At 35.8% G+C, this 26,849-nt stretch overlaps 1 protein-coding gene across 1 annotated transcript in view; it reads left to right on the forward strand.

Moving 5' to 3' along the window:
* Positions 1-26,849, forward strand: part of grm7 (glutamate metabotropic receptor 7) — a 253,251-nt gene that overhangs the window by 49,719 nt on the left and 176,683 nt on the right. Inside the window, exon 2 of the mRNA XM_067398520.1 lies at positions 24,008-24,224. Within this exon, the coding sequence (XP_067254621.1) occupies positions 24,008-24,224 (217 nt within the window). The remainder of the gene's footprint in view (positions 1-24,007; positions 24,225-26,849) is intronic.

Below are 26,849 nucleotides of genomic sequence, written 5' to 3' on the forward strand. Positions count from 1 at the left end.
AAGTTATTACTGTATATATTATGTAATACTGTAATTAAAATACTCTAATAAAATTATGTTTTTAATTTTGTTTAAAACAAATAAATGATAAATACATTACTTTCAATACAGTAAATGATGTATAAAAACAAATTGCATACTATCTGCATTACAATAATGAGAATTTGAAAGAATTGTGCAAAAAAATGTATGGTCTTAAAACATTAGGCTTGTTTAGGCAAAATATAATTTCTCACTTTTTATTTTGCTTTTGGAGTGCAGTACACCAGCCTGGACATGTTCTTTACATGTTTTGTGAGATGATCCATATGTTATTATTTTGTTTTATTTTATGCAAATTTATTTTATGCAATTTTAGATTATTTCATGCAATGTTATGCCATTTTTATTTTATTTTATTTTATGCAATGCAGAAGAGTACTTAAAGGGATAGTTCACCCCAAAAAAGTTGATGTTTATCTGCTTACCCCCAGTGCATCCAAGATGTAGGTGACTTTGTTTCTTCAGTAGAACACAAATGATGATTTTTAACTCCAACCGTTGCCGTCTGTCAGTCTTATAATGCGTTCAGCAATCGCTTAGTGAGGTCTGATCGCGCAGTGATGTCTAGCACTCATTGAAGTATATGTGCGAGACATCACTGCCGTTGTCAGAGCGCGATCAGACCTCACTAACCGAATGCTGAACACAGTTGGACATAGTGGCGTATTAGAGGTAAAAAATTATATAAATACTGTTCGTTTACTCGCACAAACTGATCGTTTCGTGTCTTAGGACATCAGTGTGTCGTCACGAGCCGCAGGGTTTAATTTGGATTCGTCTGTGCATGTTTATTGACTCTTATAAACTGTGTGACCATTGACTCGCATTATAAGACTGACAGACGGCAACGGTTGGAGTTAAAAATCATCATTTGTGTTCTACTGAAGAAACAAAGTCACCTACATCTTGGATGCGCTGGGGGTAAGCAGATAAACATCCCTAAACTATCCCTTTAAGATCCAGATCAGCATTTAAATTAATGCTGGAAAATAACAATTGTAAGCAAACTCTAAAACTTTAATGCTTCACTACAACATGTTACCAAGTCTGACTATTACTCAGCTCAGCAGGCTGAAGAGGATTGTCTAGGATAAATTTTGCCACTCTTAAGAGCTGAATAAGATTTTGAGGCTGTGAAATGGGCGTCTATGTGTTAACTGCTGCCAAAATTAATTCACTTGACTTACTGTAATGACTTGAGGGATCCCGGTCAGGTTCAGTCAGTCACACTGCATGTGCCAGGTTACAATGAATTATTAAAGTCAACATAGCATGTTATACCATGAAGATTTTAGCTATTCATTCGGAAATACATCCATTAAAGTTTACAGGAGCCACGTTTACCAGATGGTGTAAGGTGCAAAACTCAAACATGAGGTTAAAGAGGTAGTTGGCTGAGTATTTAACCTTTGAGAACTGGAAGTGAGTGGGTCAAACGCTCCAAATTTGTGTAATATACCATAGTGACCCAAACGCTTAAGTCCATTTGCTCAGTTTAGATACACTTTGCTGCACAACAACATAGCAACAAACAAATTCCAGGTTACAGTGACTTTAAGGCTGAAATTACATGACAATGTGGATGAACTGAATCCAACGCATCGGTAACTAGTACATCGCCATGCCTCATAGCCCTAATGTTGCCCTCAGGGTCTGTTGGGAAGGGATTGTGCTTGTTTGTCTTATCTTTTTTCGTGCAGCACCATTTCGGAGTGCAGGCTGTGATGATCTTCTAACTGCGGCGCTATTATGAAAACATATCATGTCATCTATAACGTGTCGGTCTTGCCAGCGTTACTACCATTCTTGCCTTCGGATGGAATCAATGCATGGATGCAGATAATGTTCATATTGTGCATTATTCAGCTGTTTATTTATACTTTCATCCTCATTTTGTGGCAGTGGATGGGAAGAGAGGGTCGAATAAGCTGCACCTCTGGGTACAAATTGCAAGAAAATGTAGAATGAGGTTATACCGCATGCAATGCAATGGCATTTTATATGGATATCGTTAGGGCTTTACTTCTGTGCTCCATAATGCATTCATATCCTTAGGTAAAAAAAATGTTTTTTATAGGACTATACAATTTCATGCTAACTGATTTTATCCAAATCGCCCAAGGTGTTTTGAGCTTGTACATTGCTATATACCAATGCCGAAACTCAGAATTGAAGAATTATCTCACTTTTGATTCATTAGTATGGATTTGAATTGAATTGCAGTTTAAAGAAATTCAAGGATAAATACATTTCATTAGTCCAACACTTTTTTTTTTTTTTTTTTTTTTGCTCGTACTAGTGCTATACAACTATACTTATACTAGTACTACTCTTAGTCTTTTTTTATAGTAATATTATCGAGATTCAAGCAATATACCACTATGCTGATCTAATGTTGATTCCCTAATACAGAATGCAGACCATTTATCTTCATGTACAGGTGCACTCCATTTTGTTTGTCATCTACTGATGAAACAGATTTTCATTTTGGAGTGTGATGGCATGTCGTGTTTTTCTTAAAATACACCGCTATACTACAGTTTGTTCTCAGTGGTCAGTCTTGACAGCATCCTGAGCTCCTCATGTTTCAGTGATGGCAGAAGAATTCCTGGCAGGGAAGTTTCTCATTTCTGCCTGTCTCATGCTGCCACTTCTTTTTCTCTTCATATCATTCCATGTCAGTCACACATTTTAGGTTTTTGGTTCTGGTTAGAGAATGTGCTATAGAAATAAAAAATGGTTTTGGATGCTTTTACATCGAGTTAGTAGTATGTGTCTCGTGAATATTGATGCAGGCAGGCATCTCAGCAGTCTTTGGCTAACGACCACTGAATGTGTCATGTGGCTGTTGGCAGGAGGTTCCGGAATCATCTGGCATTGGATAGTCGAGCATTATCATAGCCGAGTTGCTTTGGAAACAATAATAGTGGGCTCTTTTATTAGAATAAGCAGCTAAAGTTTAATCTCACAACATGCCATTTCATGCTGAGTGTTTTGAAGTAATCTCAGGAACATTTGATACGGATACTACAATGTAAAAAGCTGTAACTTGCAAATGTTTGTTTACTTGATTTAACCCACAAAAGTTGTGGTACTATAAATGAATGTATTTAGGTTGAATTAGCAATATTAAACAATATTTTTTGACTTCAGTTAATTTAGTATTATTGTATGTTGTGTATACTGCTGGAAATTGTGAATTTCCCACTGGGATAAATAAAGTATCTAACTAACTAACTAGATGTTATCAATTTAACGGGATAGTTCACACAAAAAATGAATATATGTCTTCTGCTGAACACAAAAGAAGAAAAGAAGATATTTTGAAGAATGTAAGCAACCAAGCAGCTGATAGGTCAGAATATGGGTAAACAGAATAAAGGTAACCAAACATAATATGGGTAACCAAACAGTTGACTTTACAATTTACTTACTATGGATACTATTGGAGGTCAATGGTAAAGTCAACTGTTTGGTTATCCGTATTCTTCAAAATATCTTCTTTTGTGTTCAGCAGAAGAAAGACATTCACACTCTAAAAAATGCTGGGTTAAAAACAACCCAAGTTGGGTTGAAAATGGACAAACCCAGCGATTGGATTGTTTTAACCCAGCAGTTAGGTTAAATGTTTGCCCAACCTGCTGGGTAGTTTTACTTAACTCAACTATTGTTTAAAAATTACAGTATTGCTTACTTAAAATGAACCCAAAATATCTTGAAAATTAACATTTAGTAATATGTTTAATAAATGAACATTTTAATTTAATTTTAGATTCATTTTAAGTCAGTTTTAAGTCATTTTCAAACAATAGTTGGGTTAAATAAAACTACCCAGCAGGTTGGGCAAACATTTAACCCAACAGTTGGGTTAAAACAACCCAATCGCTGGGTTTGTCCATTTTCAACCCAACTTGTTTTTAACCCAGAATGTTTTAGAGTGCAACTTGAGGATGAGTAAATAATGACATAAATTTCTTTTTGGTTGATCTATCACTTTAAGTTAATTTTTTTTCAGTGTAGTAGGGCATTAATACTTGTGTTGTAATACTAAACTTATATCATTGCAACTATTATATGTATACTAGTAAGGCAATAATAGTAGTGCTAATCTATACTTATACTAGTACTGTACTAATATAATTCAAGGATTAGTTCACTTTCAAATGAAAAATAGCCCAAGCTTTACTCACCCTCAAGCCAACCTAGGTGTATATGACTTTCTTCTTTCTGATGAACACAATCAGAGATATTTTAATAAATATCCTGACGGATCCAAGCTTTATAATGGCAGTGAACAGGGTTCACGAGTATGAGCTTAAGGTAGTGAGAAAGTTAATAAAGGCCTTCTGAAGTGAAAGCGATGTGTTTGTGTAAAAAAAAAAAAATCCATATTTAACAAGTTATGAAGTAAAATATCTAGCCTCCACCTTCCCTATTCAAGTTGCGAAGGAAGTGTAAAACTCTTGCAGTTCAAAAAGCTTACGCTATGTCCTACGCCATTTTTATTCAAATTACGGAAAATGTAACTGACATGACAGCAGTTTACACTTTCTTTGTAACTGGAATATGGAAGGTGGTCTGACGGAAGCTTGATATTTTACTTCATAACTTGTTAAATACAGTTTTTTTTTTTTTTTACACAAATGCATCGCTTTGCCTCAGAAGGTCTTTATTAAGCACATATGAATATATTTATGATGAATGGATGTGGATGGAAGCACTTTCTTCAGCTCATACACATGACCCCTGTTCACTGCCATTATAAAGCTTGGATGCGTCAGGATATTTACTAAAACATCTCCGATTGTGTTCATCAGAAAGAAGAAAGTCATATACACCTAGGTTGGCTTGAGGGTGAGTAAAGCTTGGGGTAATTTTCATTTGAAAGTGAACTAATCCTTTAACTAACTAATTAACAGTTTGACTGTTTACGAGACTTACTACTCACCCCAGTGTGGAAAATGAATTCAAAATAAGCTATTTTTATCCTCTTTATAAATCACATGTGTATTTAAAACTCACAAACAGGATATTAAATTGCAATAAAGCTAAATGTCTTCTGCATCAATGTCATTCACAGTCCGATGAGAGCATGCGGGCTCAGTAATTAGCTTGAGCTGGAAAAGATATCCCTCTCCGGAATTTTACCACCTACTGCAGGATGGCCGGGCTCGGTGACAGGACCAGCTGTCTCTCTCTCCACTGGCAATGGAAATGTGTCCCTCTCAGAGAGGAACAGCCTGTCCGTTATCAAAGTTTTGCCCTCCATCGGAGTCAGAGTTTTAGCAGTGGCATTTTACAGTCACTGTACATTTTGACATAAATAAGAAGAAACAGGGCAACTGAAATAAATAAATAAATAAATAAATAAATAAATAAATAAATAAATAAATAAATAAATAAAAAATCTGTTTGAAATGTATTAATGAAGATGATGTTCTGCTATATTTTGAAAGACAGTAATTAAGACTCACTTTTTTTTGGATTTTGCACAAGTAATGCATTTTTAAGGAGATACTGTGTAAAAAATAAATGTATTTTTACCTTTATCCATAACTGAACTGTAATTGCCATGATTCCACTAAGAATTGACCAAATTAGACATCATTGCCATTTCATTCTAAACTATTAATCACACCTGTTTTATTTAGTTGAAAGGTGTTTTATATATTTCTTTGGCTTTATACATTACCAAGTTCAACTTACTAAGTAAATATTTAGCAAATATTTGACACATATTTATAATATACAATATATTCGAAAATACATAAAAATGTATTGCTTTTATATTTTAGGAAGGGGTTTTCCGTGAGAGAATCATCCATGGCATCAAATCCTGTTTAAATACAATGAATATAACAGTATTTTTGTTGTTTACTAAAAATATACAAATGTTTTTGCTAACTGAAATTGCTAAAATAGAATATAAATGTTAGATGAAAAACTTAAACTCGACTTTCGACTAATTTAGGTAGTGCAGATTCTAGGTCTTAGCGCTAGTTTATAATAAACATTTTGTAAACATTATATTCTAATCACTGAACAGATGCAGACACACTTTTGTCAGAGATCTATAGTGTCCTTGTGTTATTTAGCATGAGGGTGGTGCTGTAATGTTGTTTGACAGGCAAGCATAGAATGCTTTCTTACTATTGCTTTAAAGGTGCAATAGGTGATTCTCGTCAGAAACATGTTTTGTTGTACTGGTTAAAAATCTCCTGACAGCAATTACTATGTTAAACGGTCTAAATGTATTTTTATAAATATATATCATCTGTTGAAGGCGTAGGACTAGGGCTGGACGATATGGCCAAAATTTATATCACGATATAATTCTAAATTTCGGTCGATACGATATAATTCCGATATCGATATGAATTATATAATAGCCTCAGAAAAACTGCCAAGAACGGCCACAATGGATGTCTTTACCGCACCGAAACCGTGACCCTAAAAATAGGACTACTGTCAAATAAAAATAAAGAAAATAAGAACAAACAATCAAACTACAAGCAACATCACAAATAAGTACAATAATGCAAATATTCAAATAAAATAAACAGTGCTTTTCAGGTTTTTCAGGTATGTAACAGTAGTTTTCAGGTACAGAAAATGGATAAAGTAATCAAATAAAAAATCTTTACTGTATATAAGATGAATCATTATTGAAGTTACAAAAACTATTCAGTCAAGAGCAGTGAGTGATTTCTTTGTTATTTGATTTAACATTAAAAACAGGCAGCAGGAATAGTTTTTTTTCCCTTTAAGACAACCAGTACATATACTGTTACACATGCGCTGTCTTTCTCGACTGTTATACGTTCACTTAAGACATAACTGACTATGTTTGCTAGGATACTCGACAAGACGGGCATGTTGACATCATTTTTTGTATGAATGTGGCCGTCGAAGCGCAAGACTTGAAAGAGAACTCAGTATTTGCGCGCTGTCTGAAATAAGCGTGTGCGCGCTTCGGATGAGCGCACACAAATCTTCTCATAGCGCGTGCGAGTTCTCTCTCTTTCGCGACTTGTTCTTGAAGGTTTAAATCAGCAAGGCTTAAATGAGTTTAGTTTAAACACAGACAGCAACGTGTGCTGTTCAGGTCTCACCTGTATCAACACCCGGGTGATGACGGCGTAAATGACTGGACATTAGAGCAGACGGCACTAACGTTAGCTGTTAACATTTTACAAAGAGTGACTGTTTTGTCCACGCTTTTTGATTATCGTTGTTGTAACGTTTTGCGCATCCATCGACTGAAACATACATTATCTGAACTCTGTCTGTTTTCCACGTTGCTATTTTAAACAAACCATATTAACCAATAGATACGCTGATGGCAGCGTGTCTCTGTGGTGTACGTCATCACGCAAATAGCCAATCTTGTTCTGCTCTTTCTAACCGCTGCGCCTCAAGTCAGTGAGAAATGCTGTAATGTATATCGAAATACCGGAAATGTGTTTAAAAATCATATCACCGTTATCGAAAAGAATTATATCGCGATATATATTGATATTGAATTATTGTCCAGCCCTACGTAGGACCATAAAATATTCATCCAATTATTATATTCGGTCCGAATGAAATTATACGATGTCCTGCCTGCCTGTCAATGTATGTCTTTATGTACCCTTGCGCACCCTGTTCGCGTAGACATCATACGTCATGAGCGCATTTCATACTATGCAGAGTACAGTCAGTCATGGAGGACTGCAAACAAACAGTAGCCATCTTTTACAGTTCCTCCAAAACAATGAGCTTATGCTGCGTTCACGCCATGACTACTGTAATTAAGAGATGGCAAACCGTGGCGTTCTAACCGGAGCTGTTCAGTCAGACTTGGAATTATGCATGTCCATGTCAACAGTAACAACACCAAAGTTAATCTGCAGCAGTCATGTACACGCTCTCTAAGGGTGTACTCACACTAGGCACGGTTGCCTTGAACCGAGACCGAGTGCGATTGTACTCTTCCAAGCGGGCCGGCTAAATGAACCACGCCAGGGCATGGAACGGAACACTCACACTTATCAAATGAACCGGGCTTTGAGGGTCAAACGCACTCGGGCACGGTTCAGAGCGCCTAGTGTGAGTACACCCTAAGTTATGAAAGCTGTTTTTTTTTCTTCTCTCAGAATGGCGAGAATTGCAAATGCATGTTATAAAGGCAGAATTGCGAGACATAAACGCACAATTCCAAGAAAAAAAGTAAAGAATTTTGAGTTTATTTCTCGCAATTCTGACTTTATAGCACAATTCTGACTTTATAACATGCTATTGTGAGTTTATATCTCGCAATTCTGACTTTTTTCTCACAATTGTGAGTTTACACCTCACAGTTCTGACTTTTCTCAAAACTGTAAGAAATAAAGTCATTACAATTCTGACTTTTTTTTCCTCCCAATTCTGACTTCTTTTCTCAGAATTGTGAGATATAAACTAGCAATTGTGAGTTACAAAGTCCAGTTCTGAGGAAAAAAAGTCATTTGTGTGCTGTAATTCCATTTTTTTACCACAGATTTACATTGTAAAACTTTAGGACGCTGTAGAGCTGGGGAGGGCTCAGGCACCCGCTGCCCTGCTTAGTATCATGCCAGCTGAGGTCTATTTTTTGGATGAATGTTTTCATCTCTCCTCCCACCAAAAAAAAAAAAAAAAAAAAAAAAAAAAAAACCTTAGCAAATACCTGAAACACAAATTAATTACATACGAATAGAAATATACATATAAATATTAATAAAAAACAACAACAGGTAATATATAGCAATAGCAATACTGTCTTTGCTATAGTCTGTGAAGAAGCATTCAAATAAGATATTCATTGTCCTTTGTACACAGTACATGTACAATAAATAAATGTGACTTGACTTTAACATTTTGTATAATAAAACTAATTGTAAAAAGGCAAATTAATAAATGAAAAAAAAAACAAACAAAAAAAAAAACAAAAAAAAAAACCTTACTATACACTAAATGGTTGGTTACTTTCTAAGGCCTGATCTTGTAAGGCTTAGACTTGCTTTGAAGAGCTGGTAACATGTTTAATCTTACACACTTTAATATGACAGTAGAACCTACAACACTGTGATCCAATTACATAGTTGTCCTGTGGGTAAAAGGTTTGGCTGTCCACTCTGTGCTCACCAGATGAGGCTCAGGTATTGCATTTGGTGGCCTCATGAGCCCAAAGGCATTTTTTTCTTTTCACTCAGAAGGGTAAAGATGGACACATCAGCCTTTTCCCAATTCCACTGTCCCCCTACCCCAGGGAATGACACTTCAATTCAGTGGTGCACTTCTCAGTCCCAAATTAATTACAACAAAATGTACTTTGGTGGATATTTTGTGGCATCTAGTATCAACCCAGAATTGCAGTTTCAGACTCATTTGTTTGCGACCCCCTGAAGGGTATTGTCGCAGCACACAGGAGAGATGCAAGAGTCAAGGATTCTGTTTGAAGAGACACATTGCACTGCATTCAGATGTGATTTTGGTCCTGAGGACAGTCTATGAAAAAGTAAACAGGAAATGTTGCATTTAGGACCCACTGAACTGATAACTGTTTGAGTGGGAATTTCAAACTATGGTTGTTACAATTAGAGAAAGTCAACATGAAGTTGCATTCTCATCCAAGATTAATTCTGTAATTTAAGACAAAGATTGTTTAACAAGAATATAATTTTTTTATTGGCTGAAATTTGATGACTTCAGGTTTGAACAACCTACTCATTGGAAAAACATGCCTGTGGTAACATTTCTGAAAAATTATATGATGTTGCATCTTGCAAGTTTTGCAACACTGTCAAAGTGAAATGTACAGTGAGTGGCGCTAACATTCACCTGTTTATCCATAACAAATATATGTGAATCTGGCAATGTTTTATCAGCTTGGTTGTTGTACGTATCATGGCAGTTAGGAAATGAAATGTCCAGTGAGTACCGCTAAAAGGTTACTGTTTTATCACATTTGAAAATAACAAAAATAACTTGCTAAAGCAAGCATGCCTTTTTATTCCTATTTCTAAAAGTCATTGAGCTCTTTGTCACTCATGTTTCACGGGACTTGTACCTGAGCGCTTCACATCACAAGTGCAGTGCTGTAAGCTACCGAGCAAGTTTACTAAAATGCATTAGCTTACAAATGATGCATTATGGCATTTTGAGGTCCTTTTCAAGGAACCACAAGAAAATAAGTCTTTATTAGTCGATAATCTGCCCCTTTATTCATAATTTGTGTGGAAAGGAATTGTAGTTATTGGTGTTTGACTGTCACTTGTGTTATTTCAGCTGGAAACTGCAGTGAATTGTATGTATTGGTATGTGTTTTGAGTTTTGCAAAAATATAGCTAGAGGCACTCCCCCCCCAATGAGCCTGTGTTCACTTTAAAATATCACAATTGTGACACTCTAATTACTGGGTCCAAAAAGCCTTTATTTCGGCATAGACCTCTGTATACATTCGACTGATGTTTGTGGGTCTGGTGCTTTGGGTTTTCAGGGTCTTTGTAGTTGAAGTGTGTGAGTTTGTATGTTGGAGACTTATTTTAAGCTGCACGGCATTCCTGGTTTACAGACTGCAAAATAAGGAACAAAGCAAACTAACTAGAAATAAAGTCATTTACAAGGTCCTGAAATCCCCCGCCAATAAAATACAGAGAAACCCATGCTTATCTGCAAAATAGAAGAGAACAGGCTCTCAATTTCAAGAAGTCGGCAATAGGTATTTTAAGCTGTATTCTTCGTTGTTTGTAATGGCAGTGCTATTTTTAAAAGCTTTGGGATTTAGATACAGACTTGGTGCCAATTACTATTAATGTGCCTGGTTGTATACATTTTGTACAAAACGACTATTATTGCACTACTGCACACGTGGACACAACATAAAGCTAAAAGCTTATTCAAAAATTTTTCCTACATGAATATTAAATGGGACAGTTTTGTTGCAACGCTAAAGTTGTAATTTAGTTTTTCATGGCCATTTTTTACTCTCTCTCTGACACTTGCTGTGTCTGCGCTTGAAGCAACTATTTTGCTGTAGCACTTGAGGCTGTTTCTACTGGAAATGTCAAAAAAGCTCAAAGTTTGAGGATGTACTTCAGCAACAGAACAGTGGGTGAAAACTTTATTATAATGATAGACACTGTTTCACATATCGTCCACGTCATTTACAGTGCTAATGAAATTAAGTGAATTATTAAATAAATGAGTAAATAAACAACAAGCAAACAAACTTGTTTACTTAAAATTTCTGTGAATAATTTGCTGATGCAGGTACAAAAAAAACGTTGTATACCTGCAAAAAAATAAATAAATTCTTGTCCCCCTGCCTCAAGAGTCAAATGTCGCCCATGTATACATCCACTTTCGACCACTTCGAGAGGCATTCGACTGGATTGCTTTCGTAGTGTAAACACTCATGTGGTCAAATGCGTTTGAACAGCCACTAAAAACCACCTGCTGTCCTACTGACGCGCATACTGACCTAATGTGTACACGACTGAAGACCCATGTTGTGTTTGAAGACGAAAAACATACCAAGCACAATGTTGTTTCACCATCCCTGATTTACTCAACGTGTTCTGTGTGGTTTTGCAGCTTTTCAACCCGATCTCCTGGCACTGCTTACCTAACTATAGCACGAGTCTCATGCTAAAATTAAAGCTGCTGCTCTTTGTATGTTTTTGCATTGTCTCCTTTCACATTCATTGCATGAGCTTATTTCGTCCATTAGATTGAAAGATCTGAAAAAGCTTATAGACCCTCTTCAAAGAAATCAGGACAGAAGTGGACAAAAGAGATGGATTAAAACACCTGGTATAAATGGGAATGTGTCTCTCTTGTCTACTTGTGATCCGATTGAACAAAACACATCTTAATACACAGTGTAAATAGGGTCTAAATGACCATTGTTATTATTGGCTAACTTCCACATAAAATACAAGGAGTAGAGGCTTTTCTGTTCTGACAGTTAGAGAAAAATCTACACAGTACACTTTTACGCCAGTTTCCATGTCTCCATGTCTCCAATGCTATTGTGTCAAAAAGATTTTACAATTTGTCCCTGTCCATGAACAATTTCCCATTATCCTCAGTTTTGTTAAAGTGTCAATGAACTGTAATTATGCTTCCTAATTGAAAAATAAGTCCATTAATACCAAGATGTACTGTGGAAATTGTATCAGCTCACTGTAAACAATGTTGTAAGCTAATAAATAATGATTAAGAGGGAAATATGTGTCTCCTCGTGCAGTAGGATCTGAGTGTGTTTGTGTGGGGCTCAGCAGTGGTATTAGGATATGGTGTCTGGAGTTTGCTCAGTTTATGTGGTTTTGGTTTCTAGCAGTGAGAATCTTTGATGTTTGAGAGTGAATGGTTGTTTGAGGTTTTGTAGGCTAGTCTGGCTAGAGGCTTTTCATGATCTAGTTGCAAGTTCACATTATGCAAGAACTGGCTGCTGTAGGTAAAAAAAAAAAAAAAAAACCCTAAGCTATACAAATGTTTCAATAAAAAGTAAAGTTTTTCAGTTTTTAAAACCGTAAGAAAAATTAAAACTATTTACCAGCCATGTAACTCTTTTTATTTAATTAATGTTTTTTTTAGGGCTGTCAAGCTATTAAAATGTTTAATGTAATTGAATACACAATGTGGTGATCAATTAATCAAATTAATCACAAATTAATCACACGTCAAATTAGGCTGAGAAATTACCCTCAGCAGATTACAGCCATTATTGTGTTAATAAATATATATATATATATATATATATATATATATATATATATATATATATATATATATATATATATATATATATATATATATATATATATATATATATAAACATAGAATTTATTACACAAACTTTTAGGGTGTGTGTGTGTGAAGGTGGGTAAATGGTGACAGAATTTTCATTTTTAGGTGAAATATACCTTAAGCCGCGCACACACTTAACGATTGTAAGGCCGATTATGAATGTAAATTGATACTTATGACTGATCGTGCTCAAATGCATCCAGTCAGAGCCAGTTGCGTTCAGTCTGCGATTACAGTCGGTGTTCAAATTCCGTGTGTGAGTATATAAATCAGCTCCGGTCGAAGGAAACAAGGGTATGTGTGTTCAGTTCAGTCTTAGAATGTTTCAGCAAATCGTTAGGTGTGTCCCCAGCTTTAATTGTTTATGGTTTTTTTTATTTTATTTTTTTATTAATATTGAAATATTATTTTTATTTATTTATTTATTTTTTAACAAAATGATACTCTAAATAAACTAAAACTGGCAGTAGGTTGCGGTATATGTCTAAATGAGTAAGTCATCAAGTCATTTGTTCATTCGAATCAAATGGCTGATTCATTAAGGAATGAAGTAAATGGCTCTAAATGGGCCATTGAATCATTGGTTCACCCGATTGATTCGCTCAAAACGCTGATTCATTCAGAAAAGGAACACTGCTGTGTGTTGCTTGGAGATGCGCAATCGCTCTGCTATAGCTTTATAGGTAATATTTTCGTTGGTGAAACTGAGCAAAAGCAGGCAAATATAATACAATATATTAACTTCTTATTGAACTATAGTATAAATTCAATATTACATTTGCACTTGTACTATTCGGAACAAAAACAGACCTTGTGTGATAGTGTGCTCGTTACTCATGTGCTATTGCTATATCATGATATAAATATGCGACAAAAACTCATACAGAGGCATTTTTAATATGAATTATCATATTAAAAATTATCTTGAATTATCTTGTACATCTTGAATTTTAGAGGCATCTAAAATTCTATAGGCGTCATCACGCAGAGATTTTGCTTGCTTCATGTTTGTAACCAATCACATTTATGAAATCAGATTTAATGTAGCAAGTGTGAATGGCAAAAAAAAAAAAAAAAAAAAAAATCATATGAAATGTGATTTTTACAAAACGTTTCGAACAAGGCTTAAAATTCTAAGATGTTGTTATAGGAAACAAGATGAAAGTCGCTGCTGAAACAAGGTTTGTGTTGTTTGCAAAAAGCCAGATGTACAGAAAATGACAATATAACGGAGACATGTTTTGAAACCGGCAGAGATGACAGCACAGAATAAAGCCACGCATACCAGCCTCCTACGGTTCTGCCGCAGCTTCATAAGACGCAGCAGTTCAGCGTGGCGGCTAGCCGGCTACACATTGTCATGTTGTAAATAAGACAAAATCTTTATTGCAAATCCCTCCATGTTGCGGTTGTTTTTGTTGTTTTTGGTGTATACCTACCAACGCAATGTCATTGCCATAGAAACCAATGCAGATATTCCATAAAATGAAAGATCAGCATTGGAAGAAACAAATCGGATCTGAACAGTTGTGATATGCAATGTGGACGGTCAATAATTTTAGATCAGATTCCAATCGGATACACAAATAGCTGGATTTGGACTGACAGTGTGAACGTAGCCAAAATAGTTGTTTTGAGAAAACCTGTCTTAGTGACAGGTTTTCTCTGTATACAGCAAAAGTGAGTCTGCTATTGTTTAGCCAATCAGAAGACATTTGAGCATGTTAAGCATTTGGGTTTTGCTGACATTGGATTTTACATTTCTTTAGAGGGAGGATTTTTCAAAGAGGAGGCTAAGTTGTGCGTAAGTTAGCATAACGGCTAACATATCTTAGAGCATATTGCTTACTTGACAAAAATATATAGTAGGAGCCTATTTTACTGTGCAGCCTAATTAGTGAAAGATTCATACCTTTCTTGTTGGCCTAATTGTTAAAGCTTTTCCCCCTGTGGCACTGTTCGATATCCACATGCACAATGAACTCCTTATTATGAGATGTAGGGGGTGAGAGACATTCATTTGGTGAGACAAAGGATTAATCTTTAGGATGCTATTAAACAATGACGAATTTCTCCAAATTTGCTGGTTTCCTGAGACATGTAGAACAGACAAATTAAAACCACCTGATTAAGCAGGAATAATCTACTCCATGACAGTAGACTCACATGTGATGAATTATGCCATCTGAGTGCGCTTGGTAGGATTAACTCCCTGTAAGAGAGTAGTGCAGCAACGTTAACATTAACAAAGGAGGGAAAATAAATTCTTTAGGTCTTCCAGAGTACCGACTGAATGCCTGAGCTCTAAGCATTCTTCAGCTAAATTATTTTCACTGTAACGATTATTGACATTATGATGTTTCGCTCCCCTCTACTTCACCCCAGGGAATGCCATGCGCTATTGTCCATGCCGTATAAAACGTGTCAAGGGATTGAAACCGTGCAGCTATTCTTTCAGCTGACAATCAGCAGCAGGCGGGGAAGAATGGGCGCTTGTAATGAAACCAGTGATTTGCTGCATCTCAGTGCAGTGGGTCAGAGTGATTAAAATCCACCACTGCTAAGAACCACACAAATGAACTGCACATCAATGACACTCGCTGCATATTAATTTGATTTCCAGAGCTTGAATCATTCGGGGTCCTTGTGTCACATATTAGAACATTAGAGATGGCAGCATGTGGCATGGTAGTTACATTTGTTTTTTAATTTTAGATTTGTTGACATAGGCATTCGTCAGAGACCTGAGTCATGAGGCACAGCTGCGTTACATGATTGTCAAGGCTGTGTTCTTTTCCCCTAGCCTTTAGAAGTCCAAGCATTTCTCTTTAATTTATGTAGCACTTCTATTTAAGGGACAAGGACTGAGCTAGCTTGGGAATGCGATTAAATTTCAGGCATATGCAGGTAATCCCGGCATTTGGGCCTCTTTGTTGGCCTCAAGCCAGTTGGCAGTGTCAGATTCCTTGTGTGAAAGTCTACTGAAATGGGTGGTTGACGGTGTTCGGGTTATAGTTCAATGTTAATAGCATGGTCAACAATGTGCCATGTGATATAAACAAACACCATCAGGTCGATCAATGCCTTTGTGTTACAGGAAACATTTCACCAAGAATAGCCATTTTCTCAATCCCAAAACCATTTACGCAAGTTGTTTCAAGCAGTATGAATTTCTTCCACTGAGTACAAAATAAGGTGTTTTGAAGAATGTTTGTGCTACTCTTTTCCATGCATACAGCGAAAGTATTTTGCACCAGGTTCAATTATGCGACAATGGTTTTAGCATTTCTTGCAGTTTTTTTCAGTGAATTATGGCTTAGAGGGTCATGAAACCTTAAAACACATTTTTTTTAAATGTTATTTATACAAGTTGCACATCAATGAAAACAACAATAACACTTATTTTTATTATTAAGAGAAAAGTGGATATTTTTATTTCTATTTTGTTTCTATGGTTTAAAAAGTAAAATTGAACCAGCGTCATGAAAAGTGAGGTATATATTCTCCATATTATTCATAAGAATAAACTCATTTAATCCATTCACTGCACTGTATTATTATGCATGAGATTGCATAAAAGCGGAGAATTCAAATGTCACATAACACCTTTTCAGTGTTTTTCGTTTACCTCTGCCTGTTCAGCTTTGTTTTCGAACACGTATCTTAAATGTATTAGTATAGTAGCACAAAAGTGTTATTTTCCATTCAGAAGACTTGAAATATTGTGCACAAGCTGACTTATATGGTAGTTTTATGGTGTTTTTTGTCCTTTTTGGAGCCTGACAGTCCCTGGTAACTATCTCCTTTTGTTGAATGGTAAAGAGCAGTGTGAACATTTGTCAAAAAGTCTCCTTTTGTATTCACTGGAAGAAAGAAAGTCACAAGGTTGGAATGACATGGCAATCTCTTTCTTATCTTGATCTCTATCCAGTTACATATTCACCCTTCTAATGGTGCTACTTCTATAAGTTCTAAGCCACCATAAAAAGTTAATGTCACCAGTTATGCTCATTTTGGGTGGAAAATAGAGGTGAAGAAAATGTCACTGGAAATGTCATCCACCATGTCACACATCCAATGCTGTAGCCTCAGCCCGCAGTAATTGTCCATTTCACTCAAGTAGAAGCACTCCACCTCCGATCAATGCCGGATCAGCCCATTGTCAAATACCTCGTCTGTTTCTTTTTATGAGTGCTGTCAACACATCTGACCTTTCAAGTGGATGCAAAAAATGACCCCCAGCGGTCATAAGGCGGATCTATTATCCTGAAACTAATTTGTCTTTGGCCCAGGCAGAGGACTTCAGGGTCATGACCGCATTAAGCACGGGCAGGTGAAAAAAAAAAAAAAAAGAAGAAAAAAAAAAAACCTTCAGGTTGTTTTGCACACCAAATGTTGACTTATGAGGAAGTGTGGTTGTATGAATGACAATGCAGAAGAAGTGTTTACCAGCTCGCAAGGAAGCTATAGATAAAAATGATAGCAATACTAAATAAATAAATTAAAATTATGATGTGAAGAGATATGCTGCCTTACTTCTAGTGGCTTGGTCCAGACATTTATTTGAAGAAGCTCCTCTCAATATGGTTTTTCAAATACAGATAGCACAGCACCTTTATTTATGTACTGAGTACTTTCGGAGAGGTTTGATCATAATTCAGAACAGAGAATCACACTGGAAGATAAGCACAAAGTGTGAGGTGCAAGATGGTATGAAACTATTTAGGTGCGATAATATAGCTCAAGTGTCTTGAAAAAAAATGTTTTGTAAATGCAAGCCTAGTTTGGCATAAATTGAATAAACAGAATATATTTTTCAATTCAGAAGGGACCATTGAAGCAAAATGAATGGGCTAAACATCTTGAAGTTTCTCAGCCCCAGAATTATCTGATCGTCAGACTGCTCAAATAATCTTAACAGTGACACCAGTAATCACCTCAGAATAAGAATACCACAATATCTTGAGGTTCTTTGAGCTCTGTTTGTGTGGCTGGAAAAAGGATGCCTTCACCTGACGGATGGCCCAACAGGACACCTTATTCTTACACCTTCTGACTTGACACAAGACAAGCCCCTGGATTCTGGGGACACAGTAGCCGCCACCTTCAGATCAGTCACCCTGATAGACAAGATAATGAAGTCCGATAATGGGGCGCCATCCCTAAGCCGAACAATGTTCATCACGGCCCTTCCTGTCATCCGCACAGACACATAAATACACAGTTGACAGCTTACAAGGGCTAAGGCTACGATCCAGAGCCTTGATATTATTTGTGTGTCTGTGAGAAACTGTGAAAGACAAGAATGTGAAAGAAAGATGGAGAAAGGAGGAGGGGTTTTGCTTTTGAAAGCTCTAGGCCTCACCTCGAGCCGATATCTGTTATTGCCTGTTTGGGGGCTACAAGATCTATTCCTTCTGACTCCTCATGGAGCGGATAGTCAAAGCTTGCTGGAGGCAGAGGAAACCATATTTGAATTGGAACAGTTTGAATGACGAGTTCTTGCTTCAGGACTTGACTTGAGTTGAAAGAGGCAAACTGTAATTGTTTCAGCTGGTGATGGTAGTGCAAACATGTCTTTCATGAAACAAACAAAAAGATGGTAGAGCATATAGTACTGTGCAAAAATCTTAGGCCACCATTAAATGTTGTTTTAGCAATATTGTAAAGTCGTGTAAGAGTGGCAAGTATTTAGTGACCTCCCCTTACATTTAAGCAATAGCAGGAACTGGCTCTCTTAAACCTGAATGGAAAAGGACTGAAAGGCCAAGGAAACTTTCAAAATCTGATGAAGTCATGATGAAGTTTCTCAGATGTTCTTCTTTGAGGAACTGGAATAAGTCCATGAGGTCACACTAAATAATGATTTTTGCTTAAAGAAGCCTTTTTTTTTTTTATTATTATTATTATTTTTTTTTTAATTTCCTGTATTTTCTGTTTGTATCATAATAATAAAAAATAAATTAATAAATAAATATGAATGGTGATTAAAACTATGTGTTACTTAATGCTAAAATGACAAAGCTGGTGTTGGCCTAAGACATTTGCACAGTACGGTATATATTCAATTTCTAAATTACTCATACTTTAACTATGAGTCTATACTATACTTCACTAAAGATGAAGAGGTATCTCTGGGGGAACTAAAAGTTGTGGATCGTACCTTTAAGAAAAATATAATTAAGAAATTGTTTGTGTGTCGGTCTCATGAAATGAGGAGATGGCTGAGAGGAAGTAACAATTTTTGGTAAACACAGGCTTACCAAGGGTTCCCCACATCTTTTGACTAATACATTTCACGACTTTCACATTTTTAATTTTCCATGACTTTTCCATGTCTGGAAATGTAGAACTTTGATTTTTATTTGTTTAACACTCGCCGGCGATACCACCGTGGTTTTTTCTTACCAGTGTGAAAGAGACTCAAAATACTCCATCAATGTTGCACATACAATTAAGAGTTATACACCATTTTAATCTGTGGAATATCTTCTTTTATTTGTGTACACTCAGAGTAACAACAAAATGTGCTTTTTGCAAAATAAAGAAAACTAACATGATGCGTGATCTCTCGTCTCCCTCTGAACGAAGTCCAATCTGATAGTTCTCAGAAAATTAACTGTAACTTAGTGAATACTAATCACAAAAAAATTACTTATGTCTAAAAAAAACATTGAAATGTCAGGTTTTAAATTGTGTAAGTCAAATCGAAAACAAATATTCTCTGTTTATGTAATCTGTATGAAAAGAGAGCCATGTCAGAAGTCCTTGATTCAGCTCATTATCCCCTAATGCGGCCACGCTCACGGAGCGTGCGCTGTTCAGACGCAAATTCAGTCAATACATGCATACATCGTCTCAATCGTGTATTTATTGTCTTGAAAAGTGTTTTGAATAGCCATTTAGCGATCTCTGGCCTCTGTTAGTTCCTGGATTGCCTATTCTTCTTTAGCAGGCATTTGTGGACTAAAGGTGCACAGAGCGTCCTCCGGCTGCAAGTATGAATTGAAAACACAGTATCCAGCACTCATAGTAATGACAATAAATCCTGAATAAAAAAAAAAAAAAAATACTCAGAAGTTTGTGAACACAGATTTATTATTATTTTTTTGGCCTTATTTCAGTGACTTAAGTTTTTTGTTTTTTCAATAACCACGCATAAACGTTATTCCTTCAAAAACACAAACATGTACATACATGTTCCTCACATATTATGGTAGCATAGTTTGTGCTGAATACAGTGTAATGACACTTTTGTCATTTATATGTTTATGAACAACCAAAAAAAGCACAAATGTCAGGGCATGTCAAAACTTCTTCAGGCCCCAAATCAGCCTCAAATTCCAGGGGGTTAATACAAGTGTACCACCCTTTGTCAATTTCATTTTGTTGTTGTTGTTGTTTTAAGGGACATTCTCTGAAAACACGTTTTAATATTTAATGTAGTGTTAAAGTTGCCATAGAATTGAAAATTGAATTTACCTTGGCATAGCTCAGTACATGGAAATGACATACAGTGAGTCTCAAACACCATTGTTTCCTCCTCCTTATGTAAATTTGGTTTGTTTAAAAGACCTCTGAAGAACAGGCGAATGTCAACATAACACCAACTGTCGGGATCATTAATATGTACACCCCAATATTTGCATATGCCAGCTCATGTTCGAGGCATTAGACAAAGGCAGGCATTATTAACGTCTGGATCTGTGCACAGCTGAATCATCAGACTAGGTAAGCAAGCAAGAACAATAGCAAAAAATGGCAGATGGAGCAATAATAACTGACATGATCCATGATTACATGATATTTTTAGTGATATTTGTAAATTGTCTTTCTAAATATTTCGTTAGCATGTTGCTAATGTACTGTTAAATGTGGTTAAAGTTACCATAGTTTATTACTGTATTCACAGAGACAAGAGCCGTCATTATTTTCATTTTTAAACACTTGCAGTCTGTAAAATGCATAAACACAACTTCATTCTTTATAAATCTCTCCAACAATGTGTAATGTTAACTTTAGCCCGTTAGCCACGAAGCACAGCCTCAAACTCATTCAGAATCAAATGTAAACATCCAAATAAATACTGTACTTACATGATCTAATGCATGCATGCAGCATGCATGACGAAATTTTTTTTAAGATCCATTTTGAGGGTTATATTAGCTGTGTGAATTTTGTTCATGCAATGTATTAGAGTTGCGAGCTTGAGGGCGGGGAGTGCAAGGATTTAAAGGGGAAGCACACTGAATCGACGCATATTTGATGATGCCCCAAAATATCTATGGCGTATTTTGAGCTGAAACTTCACAGACACATTCAGGGGACACCTTAGACTTATATTACATCTTGTGAAAAAGCATTCTAGGGCACCTTTAAATTTGTCTTGTTTCAAGGATTTTTTGATATTTTAAGGGGGAAAGTAAGAAAGACAAAAGTACTGGATTTTTTTAAGTGCTGGTGGTCAATACCAATGTTTTTTAGGTATTGTATACTGTCATATATATTATATTTATTGTAACTTTAAGGGTCTCTGACTGGGTAGTAACTTTGATCAAACATGAAAGATTCTGTCTGTGGCCTAGCAGTTAGCATGAACTCTGACTTCTTGAGCCTTAAGTACAAGATGCAGACAAGAAAAGTTTGAAGCAACCTCATGACATTTTCACCTCCCATGCCTCCCTGTTCTATCCCATAATTCCTCCTGTATTTTCTTTCATCATTGCAATAACATAATTAAAGTTTAATATTCATTGCACAAACATGCTTTGTTCTGCCTTTTCATTCCAAAAGTTTCTGAGATTTACAGAAATTGCATTCATGCTGCGAGAGCCAAGATAGTTGCGTGCCAGGAGAAAGAATTAGCAAAGAAACTGACGGCTTGCAAAATAGTTTTAGGACAAAGCATTGTTCAATACACCAAAGAGTTGTTTCAACACAGTACTTAAGGGCTTCCTTTTTCATTGCAACATGATAGCTATTGTTTATTCACATTATGTAATGCTAAATACATTGGTGTTTTTCTCTCAAAAGTGCACAGTTCTCATGCCCACCCCCATGTTTCTGTCCCTTATATATTTTCCTGCTTACCAAATGATTTAATGGAAAAGCGTAGCTCACCATTAAATCAAGTGAGATCAAAAGGCTAATTGAAAAAAAAAAAAGTTTGGCCAAACTTTGCTGGCTGATGAGCAGGAAGCCCTCTTCAGAGGAGGGAATTAACTTTGAGAAGAATCCATCTGGCCCAACTTGGTCAAAGATCAAGTAATCCCAGACCTGTGTCAAATGGAGGAAAAGCATGAAGATAATTGCAAAGAAAACCCTGAGCGGAAGTTGAGTCAAACTCATTTTGAAATTTTCAAAGGATATGTTGAATTTCTTAGACGCCTACTGGAGCGTTGACCTTTAAGATTGTGTTTGTGTGTACTAGGAACTAGCTTATCGTCTGGCGTGACTGAATATTTGCAAAGTCACTTTTTAATACAGTTTAATGGAGTGGTAATGATTGTTCATGGGCAGTCAGTTTTTTCAAATCACCCACCATGGCAGGTGTAAAAAGTGAATCTGTTTTTCTATGTGTGTCGCATTGACTCCCTCTTATTAAGTCTATAGTATATGTCTGTTTTTCCCATAATGTATTCACTAGCCTTTTGACGGTCATTGCAAGGTTACTTTACTGTGTTTACTGAGTAAACCGAGAAAAGTGTCACATGAAGCCTAGGCATGAAGCGTGCTTTTACATGCCTTGATGATATAACTGGGAAATGGTCAGAATTTAAGTGCAAGACTTCTAATGCAGGAGACATGACAAAGCATCTGTCAGAAAATAGAAAACATGCCTAGGCTTTGGTGGATAATGTAGTATATTGTTAGCTTGCTAGTGAAGACTACTGCAAATTAGCTTATCTGAAATTGTGTGAAGACATTTACATATTCAGTTCCCCCTTAATACTGAAATTTGACTCAAGGCAAGTGGTTATTGAACACACTGGAAAATTGCCCGAATGCTGTTGGCCCTCATTGATGATTATCTGGGGTCCAATGCCTCAGCCAAGGACATTTTTATAACTTCATAACAAGCTTTGATCCAGGAGGTAGTTCATCATTTCAAGTGGTTGAATCATCAAGTTTTGGAGTTGAAGTCATCCTTGACTGTTTATTAGGAGGACATGGGAGTAGAATCTGTGTGATTTTATGCTAAACGGTGTTAAGTGACCATTTAGTGTTTGTGTAAATTCTCAGCATGACCTGAGGTGAACGACTTAAATGCAGCACTCGCTGTTTCATTACACAACGGAGAAAAAACAAACAAAAAAAAAAAAACAGATAAAAAAAAACAAAAAAAACAATCAGTATATTATGCAGCTTGTAGTTGATAAATGTGTCGCTGTAGTATGCGTCGACAGCTGGTAGGTGAAGTGAAAGACTGTTTCTGATATCTGTCAAACACCAAATTTTTATAATGCTCACACCAAACTGACTGCAGAGGATGGGTCTTTTTGCTATACAATATAGTCAGGCAGGATTAGGGATCTGATGGGTGGTCTGTGTATATATATATATAATGTGTGTGTTGTTGTGAAATACATAAAGTATAATGTTTTTTTCTCAATAGGAAGAATCAGAATGTATCAAACAGCCATTGCTGATTCACATTAATGTTAGTTAATGCATTAACTGACAATACTGAATGTACACTCAAAAGTTTATTTCATTAATTAGTTTGAAAGGGTTTGAAATCTTAAAACTCGAAAACCATATATTTTAAAAACTAAGACATTATATTAAATTAAATGAAGGTTTGAAGCAGACATTTCAATAATAGTGTCACATTAGCTCATGTTAGTAAGGATTTCTTATGTTAGTAATGAGAGATCCAAAGTCAGTACAGCCTCAATTTTCATTTGATATAAGATTCATTGCAAGAACCCACAGCAGACCAGCATTCATATTATGACCACATCAAATAGACAGACGGCAGATACAATTGCCTATGAAAGTTTGAGTAATTGACATTCAATACGGAATCACGACGAGGAACACTCTGTCATTTTCCATTATAAGAGCTGACGGAAATAAAAATTGGGCCAACTCAGTTTTCCAACTGCACAACTGTGAATCTAACGACTGTCTTTTCATCTGGTTTCAGATTCCACAGATCAGCTACGCCTCCACTGCTCCAGAACTGAGTGATGACCGCCGGTACGATTTCTTCTCTCGCGTCGTACCTCCCGACTCCTTCCAAGCGCAGGCCATGGTGGATATAGTGAAATCAATGGGATGGAACTACGTGTCTACGGTGGCCTCAGAGGGAAGCTATGGCGAGAAAGGAGTCGAGGCCTTCATGCAGATTTCAAGAGAAGCGGGTGAGTCAGACAAAACAATAAACAGCAATTCTTTCAAGATAAAGTACTAAAAAGTTCAAAGCAGTCTCTGCATGATTAAACAAAAGTGTTGAATAACAATCTGTCAGTTTCATCCGTGTTTACAGGTTTTATTTTTTAAAAAGCAAGCTTTATTCACTGTGAAATGTTTGGATTATGATACTCATTCATTTGTGCAATACAAAGTTGATTGCTTAAGTCAGCTGTGAACCATCAATGGGAAATTTGCCATGTTTCCCCAACAAGAAATTCACCTATCACATAAATGAATATGTAAACAACACAAATGTCTATCAACGGTGGAGACGTTGTGTCTTTGTGACACTTTTCACACAAAACAAAACACCCCAAGGAATGGAGATTAATTCTAAACATCTCCCTCATTAGAGAGTGAAGCCAATTACTGGATCTTGAATGAAACTAGATGGTAAGGTGTAACCTGACATGAAGAATATTTGGTGTTGCTTAATGGGGCCTAACCAAATAACCTCATGATTGTTTCATGCTCCTTAAGAAAAATATGAGAAGTCTTTTAGGGTTGGTCGATTTGTAAACTAATCGTTCTCTTGAGTCAGATCTTTTTAATGAATCAGTAGAACCAGTTCACAAAATCAGTTTGTGCTGTTTGGCAGGATCTAGGATAAACTGAACTGAAAATGAGCAGTTCTTCAATTCAAAGACTTATTGAACTGAGATTAATCTGATGATGAACAAGGTTATGAACAAGACTCAGTAAACCAAAAACATTTAAACAGTTCTTTGGAATAATTCATCTCATTTGTATCAGCCATAACAGATGATTTAGAATAATATTCCACCAGTTTTTGTATGCAACTGGAAACTGACCATATTTACTTAGTATACAGTTTACCAAAGCAGTCAACACTGATTAGATTAAAATGCCAGCAATACAGTAGGAACACAACTAACAGACCAATAGAGCACCTAGAGTCCGTCACTAATGAGGGTCCCACCAGAAACAATCCCTACTTGCTCTATTCCCTGGAAGAAAAGGTGCTATGACTAAACATAAATGAACAATAAAAAACAGTTTAGATCAAATTAAATGTATTAGTGGTAGTTATTAGTCTATTTTCCATATTTGATTACATGGATCTGTGTAATTAGTGGCTAAATAATTGTGTGACATTTCAATTATTTGTCACAAAGCTGCAGATGGCAGATTATGATATTACAGTTTAAATTATTACAGAATTAAATCAAATATTTAATTTAAAGTCAGAGTACTTCTTATTTTTTCTTATGGTGCCTGATTGATTTAGTTTCGCCCTAAATGTTAATTAATACATTAACTATCAAACATGTACCAACATTTAGTTAAAGGATTAGTTCACTTTCAAATAAAAATTACCCCAAGCTTTACTCACCCTTTAAGCCATCTAGCTGTACATAACTTTCTGATGAACACAATCGGCGAAGGTGTGAACTGGTGTCACGTCAGTTAAGCTTTTTTGGTTAGTTGAATAGGGAAGGTGTAGGACGTAGCATAAGCTTTTTGAACTGCGAGAGTTTTACACTTTCTTCGTAAGTAGAATACAGAAGGTGGTCTGGTGGAAGCTAGATATTTTAGAAGTTGTTAAATATGGATTTTTTTTTTTTACACTAATGCATCTCTTTGCTTCAGAAAGCCTTTATTAATCCCACGGAGCTGTTTATGATGGATGGATGTGGATGGAGACACTTTTTTCAGCTTCATACTCATTGATCCTCACTCACTTCCATTATATAGCTTGGATGTGTCATGATATCTCCAGTTGTGTTCATCAGAAAGAAGAAAGTCATATACATCTAGGATGGCTTGAGGTTGAATAAAGCTTGGGGTAATTTTCATTTGAAAGTGAACTAATCCTTTAAGGCAGCTGTTATACATGCATTAATTCATATAACTCTAGTCATAGTTAATGGTAGCTCTTCACTGGTTCATGATTAGTTCATATCTTCACTAATCATGAGTTCATGTTGAAATACTGTAAGTATTAATTCAGGTATTAGTATATGATTATTTATGTAAGTTTATTGTAAAATGTTACCCTTTATTTTTGTTTTACCCACATTTTATAATCTAATCAATTTCAGATGGGACAAAAAATTCCTGTCCTAGTTTATACTTTATCCATTAAGAGGAGATTAAACACCTTTTTTTTTTTTTTTTTTTTTTTTTTTTGATAAATGCATCATGTAAATATTTTAAAATGTACCGGATTTTGGGGGTAAAGTGCTTTTAAAGCTTAAGGGAAAGACTTCCTATTATATGTGTGTTGGACTTTCCAAGGAGATGTTGGTGCAGAGGTCAGTATGTTTGCAAAAAAAAAATTTGTTCTAGGAGAAATGATTTAAGAAATTACATTTTCGAACTTTAATGCACAATGTTCCACATCTAGGATGAAAGTTTATTGTCTTAAAAGGTTAATTAAAAATTATTGTGCCTTCTCTGCTATATTATAACAATATACATTGACAATATACATAAGTCTCTTATGCTCACCATAGGTGCATTTATTTGTTCAAAAGGTAAAAACAATAATATTGCTTTGTATTTTAATATATTTTAAAAGTATCCATTGTCATATGATCCTTCAGAAATCA

Source organism: Chanodichthys erythropterus, chromosome 10 (assembly GCF_024489055.1).
Source record: "Chanodichthys erythropterus isolate Z2021 chromosome 10, ASM2448905v1, whole genome shotgun sequence".
Taxonomy (NCBI): Eukaryota; Metazoa; Chordata; class Actinopteri; order Cypriniformes; family Xenocyprididae; genus Chanodichthys; species Chanodichthys erythropterus.